We start from the raw sequence: 12,888 nt of genomic DNA on the forward strand, positions 1-12,888 counted from the left end.
TGTCAAAGCCTTTCTAGGGATTCACACTTCCACCGGCATCGATATGGTATATAAAACCATTCAATTGATGGCGAGGAAAAAAGAATGCGTGGAACTGTTTTCACGCTTGGGAAAAGCCCCAATAGTATCTGGAGATATGTACGAAGATATCCTAAAGTTTGTCTGCGACATGTACGGTCATGTCTTATGACATCCGCTCTACACAGAAAAATAGAACCAAGCTGAAATGGACCCAAGTCACCCCTTTGCAATTTTTTGTAGAACTGCGTGGATAAACGATTCCACAACAATATTATTAGTCGTATTTCAGGGATTAAATATGAAAGTGCGGCTAAAATGGGTCAAAAGTGGCCATTTTCCGAGTTTTCGATAAGCATAATCATAATGAGGCTCCAACCCCATTTTCCCGTACGCTTATGAAAAAAAGAGTGTTTCATGCTGTTTTTCATTCAAAATGGCGACCTCGTCAATTGCTCCTAGTATACCTCACTGGATTCAGCGTCATCAAAAAATATCAAAAAGCAAAGTTCAGCTAGAAGTAGACTCTAGTGCTTATTGAAATTTTAGTTTTGAAAATAACATTTCGTAGAAAAATAACACAATTGTTAAACAAATAGGATATAAACAATATCTATTCAATTATCGACAAGTTAATTTTACCATAATAAAACAAGATGTATGCCAATCAACCTTCTTTCATCCAGTCATTTTGTAATTCGTTTCTTTCCAACGATCTGGATTTTCTTCTTTCTTTGAGTTTCTGTTCTTCTTCCTGTCGATTCTTCAACGTTTCAAACATCGTGAAAGTCACATGATCGGAAGAAAAATTTTGAAGTCTCTCGCTTTTCCAAAAGAGCAAACTTTCGATGCTCTTTTTATTATTGAAAGATATACTTTCCGATTCGCCGGTTAGTAGACCGTGCGCTAGGGAAATGCCATATTCACAACTTGAATGTTTCAATTTGCATTGGGGTAGCTTGTTCAACGACAACTCGTACGATTGTCTGAAATAATTCGCTGCTTGCTCATATTTGCCCTGATGAATAAAGTAAAAATTCGTTATTGGTAATACCATATCGGTAAAAGGCCACAGTAGAGCAGTGATAGAGCATCCGGTGCACAAGATCGTGGGTTCAAATTCAATACCTCTCTTCTTGGTGTCAGCAATTAAGAAAAAGATCAAGGGTGGAGTAATCTAGGAAGAAAGAGGACCTCCTCTACTTTCAGATGGATAGCTATCGAAAGAAGAGCCTTCGGGTCGGCTCTGACTGATGTTGTAGACTTACTTACCTTTCTTAACCTTAAAGGAACTCGAATTTTGGCGGGAACTAATTTTGGAGGATTTGGCGAATTTAGACGAAATTCGCCAAAATTAGTTCCCGCCAAAATTAAATATTTTGCTCACTCGCCAAAATTAATTTTTTTGCCTGAACGAACCCTGAAATTCATCAAAGTTGCTCAAAATAAGGCAAAATAGAACAAATTTACGCTGTTATTCGCCAAATTGAGTTCCCGCCAAAATTAAAAATTTTGCCATTCGCCAAAATGAGTTCCCACCAAAATTAATTCTTTTTAGGATTTTTGCTGCCCGCCAAAATTAGTTCCCGCAAAAATAAGTTTCCTTAAGGTTTTCCTTAACTCATCTTTTCAGCAAGCACAAAACCGTTATTTAATTTAAATGAATTCTAATTTTATCAGCGTGTGTTATGAATTTGAGAAGCTTTCATTATTCCTCTTTAAAAATTCCATAATCAGACATACCGACTCGCTATCTGAAAATATCAGTTAGAAAGTGAGGCACCCCGCGGTATAGCGCGGCATTTCAAATTAAAAAGTGATATTTATAATTTCACAGAAGAAATTTCTTATTAAATTGTCATTCACCAATGTTTTACAGACCCTCTTGATAATTAAAAGTTTTTAATCGGGAAGGATAAATGCTGCAGCAGAATCATTGGCTAAGATGAAATTTCACGAGTTTGTAATTAAAAAAGTTAAATTTCATATCAAATTTTAATGTCAGGGACAGAGATAGAACAAGGCTTTTTCAAACGTGCGTTATCCAGCTCCGCTATAACATATCCCTGCTTTAATGGAATCGAAATAACAGTCAGACCTTTATGTTATGATTCTATATCATTGACTCTTTTTAAAAAGTTTTGATGACGTTTTTGAGTTGTGTTTTCAACGACGGGAATAGAAGTATCAATTTTGGATTGACGTCGTGAATACTTTTCCCTGCTCGCTAAAAAGAATCTCGATTGGTCGGCACAGGTCGGAATATAATTTCGGCATGTGCTTTTCACGGTACCTCTTTCGCCCACAAGTTTTGTTGAATAAATTTTCAGCTTTTTTCTATTCAGCTAAGAACAATACATACTTGAAAGTTTTGGATAAAAAAGTATTATCTTAGCACTGATAAAAAAGAAAATTCCTGGATCGGTAGATAGCTCATTCAAGGATTTCAAATGTAAGTTTCTGTAATATAAGGACAAGGCAGACGTTTTTTTGACATACCATTAAATTGTAAACGATACCAATATCACTGCAAGCTTGTTGTCTTATTTCGATATCACTTGAGCTGGACGTGACTTTTAACAATTGTTTCAGGTTCTCGATGGCTTGGTCGTAATTCCCTTGTCTGGAAGATAAAATAAGCATTCAAAGCACATTTTTGGTGACTTTCAAAGTAGCACAAGAAAAAAAAACTTGATTCCCAAGCCTTAAGCTGTCTATCCGACCCTTTTATATATACCATATGGTCTCAGTTTTTTGCAGAGCTCAGTAGAAACAACCATATATGAAAAACATAAAAAATCTATCAATTAAAAGATAATTGAACATTTAGGAATAGCTAGAAACTTTGCTTATCTAACCGTAGTGTTGGTAATTTCAAATAAAGCGTCCATCCAAAACTAAAACCTTATTCTATACAGGTTTGGTTGGATGAGAGTTTTGAATTGTTTTCGATAAGTATTTATGATAACAATGACGAATTCAATAAAAGAACAAGAGTTTGGTGGTGTTAAGAGGGTCATTTTTCAAATTTGGTGAGCTGGGTCTACAGTGAAATTGACAAAATCCATAAATACAAGCACTATTTGGCCATCAAACATTGTAAACAGTGTCTTTAAAATATGGATAAGCATGCAAAACAACACTCAACAGGACTTATGATGAAGATAAGCAGTATGGCTCCATCAGTAGACGTTCCACTGTTACTCAACTATTGAAATATTTCGACAGGTGCTGCGAAAGTGTATCTGACGGAAAAGTTGTAGACTGCATCTATTTTGATTTCGCTAAAGCATTTGATACCGTGCCTCATCGTAGGATTTCATCGTTTCTGAGTGGAAGGAAGCAGTTGGTCAAAGTAAACCAATCAAAATCCAACGTAGATAGTGTATTAAGTGTAATACCACAAGGAAGTGTCTTGGGCCCTCTACTCTTTGTACTGTACATAAATGATTTGCCTGACAAGGTGATTTCGGATCTGCTACTTTTCACAGATGATACAAAGATCTTCAAAGAAGTAGATTCAGTCTATGACTCCCTTGTCATACAAAGTGATATAGACACACTCGAAACATGCTCCAACGATTGGCTCTTACAGTTCCATCCGGATAAATGTCACATCCTTACACTCGGCAAATTCGTAAATATAAAACACACTCACCCGTATTGTCTTGGTGATAATCAGCTTGAGCATGTATTTGAACAAAAAGACCTGGGTATATTGGTTGATGCTGAATTGACATTTGACGACCATACAGCCAATCAACTAAAAAAAGCCAACTCAATGCTTGGTGTCATCAAACGGGGTTTCACCAACTTAACTCCGGAGATCCTCCGTACGCTATATTTAACATTTGTCCGACCACACCTTGAGTACGCACAATCAGTTTGGTCACCAAAATTACGTAAACACGTTAACTTACTTGAGGGAGTGCAAAGACGCGCAACAAGATTGGTCTCAACGTACCGCAGCCTTTCGTTGTGATAGGCTCAAAATTCTCGGTATACCAACACTCGAATTTCAAAGACGATTTTGTGATATGGTACAGATTTACAAACACCCCCACTACTACGACAAAACAACAATACCTGACAAGTTGACTAAACGTCCGCGTCCAAATTGAAGATAGGCTCATGAGCTTCTACCTAACTCCTCGAATGACGGTTTCCACGGACCACAAACGAAATCCTTTTATTACAGATGTGTGCCAACCTGGAATAGACTGCCGAGAAATGTCGTCACAGCAAAGTCAATCAAAACCTTCAAAGAAATGCATGGGAAAACCATCCCTCAAAATACGATTCAAGAATAGTGTAAAATAAGGTCGGCTAGACCACTGTGAGCCTAGCTTGTAAATTTGTATTAAAAAAACAAAAAAAACAAGCAACATGCTGAATGGACCTACCTAACGATGAAAGCTAGATAATAAGGTAATAAGGAGAAAAATGAAAACAATCAGTCAGACGATATAGCGTTTTGCGAAAATGCATAAAACATTTAATTTATCATTGATTGTTGATGGGGGAAGAGGGAAGGGGAGTAGGGAAAATAGAAATAGAAAGTTCCGGTTGCAAAAATCAGTTTTATTGATAATTGAATCATGCTTAATGGTGGGCATTGTTATCAATAATGTTTTTGTGTGAAAAAACAAAGAAATAAGGAAAAAGTCAAATGAAAATCAGAAAAAAATTATGAGTCAACATTGAGAAAAGCTATATTTTCTTATTTGGTTAAAGGGAATTTCCCCAAAATACGAAAATCAGTCTTTTAAGGCGAATAAGAATTTTCCAGGAAAAACCACTCCAGTCATTCTTTAGAGAATCTTGCCCTCCATCTTTGTACAAAAAATCAGAAAAAAGTAATGACATGATTTTGCACAAAGTTCAAAAAACCCTATTTTTAGGCAGTTTCTGGCCCAAATTTGCCCAAATATATATTTTTTCGAAAATCGGGCTACGTCATATTTTGGGCATTGCCATTTTGCATCATTGTGCAAAAAATCAGAAAAAACTAATGAGCCAATCCTGAGAAAAGCTGGTAACAGACGGACGGACGGACGGACATCGGTTAATGACCCACCGGGGTAGGTCCAAAAAGTTACGAGGTTTGCATGATCATAATCTCATGTATCGTGTATTTTTAATGAGCTCTTTTGTCAATTGGTGAAACCTTATTGGCTCATTTCAGAGCTGATAAGATGAGACGAAGATCCATTGTTTCTGACATCGGTGTAAGAGAATATTACTAAAAAAAGGCCGCTAAACTTGGCAATCCTTCATCAAATGACAATTTTTCAATTAATGTTTTCTTCAATGTGAACTCAATTGCTTGATATTCTCCTCTAGAATTCTCCAGCGACTTTTTGTCTAAAAATTGCGTGTGCTTATAAATAACTTTCCATTTTCTAGCTTAACCCTTTAAGTGCCACGGCTTTATTGAAAGACTCTTTCTGTTTGCCTCGCTTTTTTAGAAAAAGTTCTTTTGTTTGCCGCGACTAAAAAAAATGTTCTCAAGTATGCCAATGCCAATGACAAACTGGTCATCCCGAATTTCTCTTTATTTGCCAGATGGCACAATTTTAAGTCATGTTTTCACTTTTAATTTTTAACTCTATTGCCAAATGACGATTTATAACGAAGAACACTTTTGAGCTATATTGCCAGATGACAAGTTATTATGAAAAATGTTTTCTCTATTGCCATATGACGTAATTTGTAAAAGAAACTTTTTTGACCAAATGGGGTTACGAGAGGGTTCATAAAATAAAGACAAGTGATAAGATAAAAGCATTTACACAACTTCAACGCACAAACTGAATGATTTTCTAATAAGTTTAAAGCATAAACCATAAATAATGAGTTAAAAGGCTCATATAAAAAGTAATTCAAATTCCTTCATTTTAATGAATATGTCAAGAGAAAAGAGAACAAAAAAGATAATTTCATTCCCAAATGGGCTTGAGTTTTTCTAGCCTGGATATCCAAGCTCAAAATTTTAGAAAAAACAAAATTTACCTCAACATACAACAAAGTTCTAAAATTATAGAGCTTGGTCTCCCTAGAGAATGAAAGTGCAAACCCATGTTTGCAAAACTTTCCTAGCCAACCCAGGGCAGCAAAACAGAACTTAATTAAAGCAGCCTTACAAGGTCTAAAACCATTTAAAACATCCAAAGATTACACCAGAGTCCATGAACAAGTTTGCATGCAATATCATGACCAACCATCAGACCATGTTTTCTTGGAAAATGAACTTGCCTCTGTTTTCTTCTTTTTCATGTTTTCATGTAACAGAAAGCTCTATCCTCACTAGCAAGTGGAGGACTATCCTATTTCTGCTTCAAATTAGTCTGTGTCGTGTAGATAAGTCCTTACGGCTTTAGCGAAGTGAGCGCAAGCAAGCGGACTGCATTCTCATATGGAGAATGCAAATCGCTCTAGGGAGACCAGGCTGTAAACCAGAACATAAGATTAAAAGACTAAACTGTGAAATAGTTTACAGTCTGGATATCCAGGCTAGAGTTTTTCCAATGTAAATTGTAAAAGATGGACTTCCTAATTTTCCCGAAGGGGCTTGAGTTTTTTCGTTTGTAAATTGTAAAAGACATACAACCTTTTGTTTTGCCGCGTAAACAAAACAAAGCGCGGTAAACAGAAAGAGTCTTTGAATAAAGCCGTGGCACTTAAAGGGTTAAAACTTAATGGTAAAACAGAGCTCGCATTTTGTCTACAAGAAAATTTAATTTGTGACGTCTATGTGCTATTTTAGTAAATTTTGATATAGTGTGTACGTCCACGTGATCGATAAGAACAGGGCTATTTAAGCGTAAAAGGTGCTTAGTCAGGTGCTAGGTGCTTACTCACAGGAAAGAAAAATTAGTTTGGCTGGCTCACTAATACGCGCTTAAACGAAATTTACAAAACAAGTGACGATTACCAAGCTTCTAGGCCTTAAAAGGCCTCAAAACATGGTCCGTCTATAAGTTAATTTCGGGAAATTCGTGGCCCTTACCTTTTGTTCGCCACTGCAAGTGCCTGACACGCTTTTCCTAGGCCAATATCATCTCCGGTTTGTTTGCAAAAGTTGTAATATTCTGTGTGGTACTGCAAAGCTGACTGCTGATCACCATAAAAGTCGTACTTGTTTCCGATCAAATAACCGATACGACCAACTTCTTCCGTTATAGAGCCTGATACAAATATTAGATAGTCAATAAATAAAAATTGTTTATTGAGATCTAATTACCCAAAGTGATTCAACATGACGAAACTGAGATAAATAAATGTATTCACCAATCATAAAGTCTCAATATATAACTTTTGGTACAATTCGAATGAAATAGCGGTTTTGTGCTCGTTAAAAACGATATTTCGTGGTGGAATATTGTCAAAAAGAAAAATTTGAAATAAATGGAAAATGAAGATGAAAAGTGAAGAAGAAGAAGAAAATCAACTACTTGTTAAGATTTTCAAAGTCAATCAGTGATAAACTTTGGACCATATCTTTCGATTGAATTATTTTTCGGTGGAAGTTTTTTATCTCTTGTCACGCAAAAACAATTTCAGGAGATGTACCGTGGCTTGTTGGTGCCATGTTTAAACTACTTATACTTAGAGGTTCTAAGTCGACTTAGTAGTGCTAAGTCAACTTGGTAGTGCTAAGTCAACTTAGAAGTGATAGGTCGACTTACGAGTGCTAAGTCAACTTAGAAGTGCTAAGTCGACTTAGAAGTGCTATGTCGACTTAATTGCCAAGTTGATAAAAATTAAACCCCAATTGGCCATGGCCCCCCCCCACTTTTTTGCTAAGAAAAAAAAACCAACCAACCATGGTGGCGCCTCCTTAGACACTTACTATTTGGCCCCTCCACTTTCAAAATTAATTCGCCGGCCCTGTTGGCTACCCTGCTTTTTAGACCAACCCTTATGACCTTGGCCACAAAACATGCCCATTATTGCCGTACACAACATTATATGCCTACCCTTGCTTTGCACATCAATATGTACCCCTTTTATATACACAACAATGGAAGGCTTCTTATGGAGTTAACTTATGACTTAGTACTACTAAATCGACTTAGTACTTCTAAATCGACCTAGTACTTCTAAGTTGACTTACAACTTAGCCCTATTAAGTAGACTTAGTACTTGTAAGTTGACTTAGCACTCGTAAGTCGACTTAGCACTTTAAGTTGACTTAGCACTACCAAGTTGACTTATAGTCCAGGGAAAGTGTGCTAAAAATGAATACAATTGTGCATTTTTGACTAGAAAGCATGAAATTTGGTACAGTGGTACCTTAGGGGGTAAGAAACATTTTAAGCCTCTGACCCACTTCCGAAACACCTGTTTGTGTATTTTACAGACCAGAATGCCTCCCAGGCAAGAAAAAAATTTTTGTCTTCAAAACATGTCATATGATATGTTGTTGGAAAGGTTTTCTCACGCTGATTCTAAAAAACATCACAACATATATCTGCAAATGGACTGGGTCCGAGTTATGAGCTACGGAAGTAATTTACAGACCAGTCTGCATGCCTGAAAAAAAATAATTTATTTTTGTTCCAAAACATGGCATATCATATACCGTTGTAAAGGTTTTTTTCATACTGATTCTAAAAATCATCACAACATGTATCTGAAAATGGACTAGGTCCGAGTTATGGGCCAGGAGCCATTCTGGTCTGTAAAATACTCCCATGGCCTATAACTCGGACCCAGTCCATTTTTAGATGCATGTTGTGATGTTTTTTAGAATCAGTGTAAAAATACCTTTCCAACGGTATATGATATGACATGTTTTGGAACAAAAATAAAAAAAATTTTCGGGCATGCAGACTGGTCTGTAAATTACTTCCGTGGCTCATAACTCGGACCCAGTCCATTTGCAGATATATGTTGTGATGTTTTTTAGAATCAGTGTGAGAAAACCATTCCAACGATATATCATATGACATGCTTTGAAGATAAAATTTTTTTTTTTGCAATGGAGGCATTCTGGTCTGTAAAATACACAAACAGGTGTTCCGGAAGTGGGTCAGAGGCTTAAAATGTTTCTTACCCCCTAAGGTACCACTGTACCAAATTTCATGCTTTCTAGTCAAAAACGCACAATTGATGCACACTTTCCCTGGACTATTAGCACTCCTAAGTTGACTAACACTCCTATGTTGACTTAGCACTCTTAAGTTGACTTAGCACTTCTAAGTTGACTTAGCACTTCTAAGTCGACTTAGTACTTCTAAGTTGACTTAACAGTTCTAAGTTGACTTAGCACTTCTAAGTCGACTTAGTACTTCTAAGTTGACTTACAACTTAGAACTACTAAGTTGACTTAGTGCTTGTAAGTTGACTTAGAACCCGTAAGTATAAGTAATTTATACACGACACTAACAAGCCACGGTAGGAATGCTCGAATTCAACATTTCGAATTCAACTTTTTGACCTTTCGAATAGATTTATAAAGAAACAATTCCAAATAAACTTTCCTATTCGTTTCTCAATTTTTTGTTTGAGAAACTGGTAGATAGTGACTCCCCACCTCAAAATAAACTTGTAAATGAACACTTGTTATGCGCAGATATGTAATTTCTGCACATATATGTAAATATTTTGCGCAGATATGTAATTTCGAGCTGCGCAAATATGTAATTAAATTTCTGCGCAGATATGTAAAGCCCAATCTTTTATATCAAGGGTAGACCTCTTGATAATCTTACCTTGACTTTTACCTTCTTTGGACTTAGATATTTGATCAAATACTTCAATAAACAATCAAGTCCACATTTATTTTTCTTATAAGCATCAACTTAATTATAAGAACACAGTTCATAATTCTTTAACCAATCATTATTAGCTTTCAGCGATCATTCTTTTAATGCAAACATGGGATTGTGCTTAAAATAGAAATATTTATTTTTCTTATAAGCATCAACTTAGTTAAAAGAACACAATTCACAACTCTTAACCCAATCATTATTAGCTTTCGGTGATCAGTTCTTTCAAAGCAAATATGGAATTGTGCTTAGAATGAAACATTTATTTTCCTTATAAGCATCAACTTTATAAGAACAAATTCATAACTCTTCAACTAATCATTATTAGCTTTCAGCGATCAGTTCTTTCAAACCAAATATGTTTATTTTACCTAGAGAGGTCATCATTTTACAGGGAATTAAAATAATTTGCTACACCAGGGATTGATACAGAAGTCTTTTAAAACATACCTTCTTTAGCCAGCTGATGGGCTGTGTGCAAATGGTCAAGGACATCTTTACGCATTTCAGAGTAAGGGTAAAGCTAAAGAAAAACAATGAAAATCTCTTAACTTCAAAAACATGCAGATTGTACCACTATCGTTTGTTCAGAACATCTTTTAACATGGTAAACAGTTATTATAAATTTGTTGATAAGTTTTAATTATAGTGTATGGCCTCCAATATATCGGTTAATTTTGAAAACGTTTTGGATACACAGGGCCCGGTAAAGTCGATTAGATTAAATCCCCATCAGCGCTAATCGCGATTAAATTTCGATTAGTTAATCCCGGCAATTAACGTCCGTTGTTCGAATGTCAGATTAGCGAGTCGTGGACATTTTGCCTGTGTTTTCAAAAATCCTAATCTTGACGTCACTTTTCGAATGTTTTCAAAACGATTTGTAGATTGTCATAGAAATTTCATATTCTAAAACACTCAAAAGTGTTGTAATTTCCCTTTGAAAAATAGAAAATTGAAACATTTAAGATATTAGGTTTTGTTTTATCCGATTTCATTGCTTTTATGATGGTCAAAAAGCCATTTTCAAGGGTGGTGTATGTAAATTTGACCCAAAATTCACTTTGTACTAAGTGTACAAAAGGTGGTGGTGTTACTAACTTCTTGCGAAAAAGCAGGTAGTAGGCATAGTGTCTTGTACTAACCGCTTGACCCCCCCTGTTCTGCTTTAAAAAAATCAGCATCCCTACTTTTTTTCCCAAAAGTTTTTTTTTCAAAAGTCTTTATTTTTACAATATTCTTCAGTTCCTTGAAAACAAGTAACTTTTGTTTTTCATTTTCATTGAGGGGGTATGTACTTAGGTCCCTAAAATGTTGGTAGACGTAAAGATGCTATATCTCTCATTCAACTTTTCAAGACACCTGGATTTTTGAAAAGAGTTTTTTCTATACCCCTATCTTTATGACTTAATTTCAACGTCTAAGGAGCTACACAAGAGTTCCAAAGGTTTTAAACAAACAAAAACATATTTTTAAAAGAAGAAAACAACCTACCAAAATAATCTAAAATCATCTTATTTCGACTAACTCTCATTTGTATCAAAACTTAAATGTTGGACGAGTGCAGTCTACATTTTTGGGGCCATACAAATAGTATAAATAACGATGCAAACCATCGCTTCGTTGTAAATGCGACAACAAAGAATGCCGAGTTTTAAAGGTTTGACAGATTTCGATATAACAGTTACCTATGTCGCAATATTTAATAAAAAATCTTCAAAATAGATTTGTTTTGCTTAAAAAAGACATTTCAAAAATCTTCTTTTCCTAAAAGCTTATTTTCTAGGGGGCTGTAAGAGTTAAATCTAACCAAATTTCACGTCTAGAACCTAAACAAACAAGGCTAAAGTTATGATCAAATAGTAAAAAAGTTAAACCTGTTCCGCAAAAGAAACGTGGGCTGAAAGCAAATAACGGCATCCAACATTGCTCAACAATATACCATCAGACGTATTCCAGGGTTTATCTTTACTCAAACGGTAAAACTTCTCATAAAGTTCAATAGCATTTTTATACTCTTTCTTCCGCTCGGAAACCTTTCCGAGATTTTGGTTTGCTTCTGCTTCCTTTTTACCACCGTCACTTCTTATCTGTTTGCTGGTGTTATAGGCACAAAGATAAAAATGATCGGCCAAAAAAAAATCTTGATGTTCATCAAAGTAAGTTGCCAACGCCAGTTGCTCATCATACATTTTGTCTACTCGTCCTGAAAAAAAATATCCATAAAATTATTACTTTGAGAAAAGACAAGCGATACTTTAATGGACCTACCTGGTTTATGCATTTAACACATATAGGTCAGCGTGACCATTTAAAACAATCATTCAGAATGCACAAAGAGTGAAGATTTATTAAATTTCCTTGTTCGTTTCATCTGGAAGGAAGAAAATGTTATGTATCTCATCTAAAATTTGAGTAATTTGGTTAGGAACAGTGATCTAAGCTTATAAATAGTGATTCTTATGGATAAAGATTAATTTTTAAGGCGAAATTTTTTCTTTGGGGAAAATTTGCTTCAGTCATCTTTTACTAATGATGGTACCCTACTTTTCCATGCAAAAAATCAGCAAAAATCAATGATCTAGTTTTCAACAAAGTCCAAAAAACCCTTTTTTGGCTGGAATTGACTCCCAAAATTTTTTTTCTGTAAATCGGGTCTGTCACATTCAAGGGTTTATATAAGCACCTTTGTGCAAAAAAAATAATCATGAAGAATAAATGAGCCAATCTCGAGAAAAGCTAAATAATTGATGATGTGCTTGTAAAAATATCGAATTTGACCTATTTTTCTATAGAAACACGTCTACCAACTAAAATTTTATGTCTAGACACAAATATTCTTCAAAATTAAGCCTTAATGGGCAAAAAAACATCCATCTCATCAAAAAATTGAGTAATTTGGCTAAGAACATTAATCTGCGAGCTTATAAATAGTGATTCTCATACAGTATGTGGCCCCCAAAACGTCGATTAAATTTAAAATCTCTCTGAAATCTAGAGGAAAAGGTTTTACAAAAATTTTTGCTGCATGAAAAACTTTAACATCTATACTTTATTTCCTGGAAGTTCTTTTTCAAAATTTTTCAATCGCTTAAAG

General features: G+C 35.2%; 1 protein-coding gene across 1 annotated transcript in view; it reads right to left on the reverse strand.

Annotated features, from left to right (window-relative positions):
• Positions 1-527: 527 nt before the first annotated feature.
• Positions 528-12,888, reverse strand: part of LOC136824780 (tetratricopeptide repeat protein 29-like) — a 46,963-nt gene continuing 34,602 nt past the window's right edge. The window contains exons 4-8 of the mRNA XM_067080755.1: positions 11,669-11,997; positions 10,242-10,314; positions 7,028-7,205; positions 2,518-2,641; positions 528-1,036 (exon numbers count right to left, since the gene is read on the reverse strand). Of these exons, the coding sequence (XP_066936856.1) occupies positions 686-1,036; positions 2,518-2,641; positions 7,028-7,205; positions 10,242-10,314; positions 11,669-11,997 (1,055 nt within the window). The 3' untranslated portion in view covers positions 528-685. The remainder of the gene's footprint in view (positions 1,037-2,517; positions 2,642-7,027; positions 7,206-10,241; positions 10,315-11,668; positions 11,998-12,888) is intronic.

Source organism: Clytia hemisphaerica, unplaced genomic scaffold, assembly GCF_902728285.1.
Source record: "Clytia hemisphaerica strain Z4C2 unplaced genomic scaffold, Clytia hemisphaerica genome assembly, whole genome shotgun sequence".
NCBI classification, from domain to species: Eukaryota; Metazoa; Cnidaria; class Hydrozoa; order Leptothecata; family Clytiidae; genus Clytia; species Clytia hemisphaerica.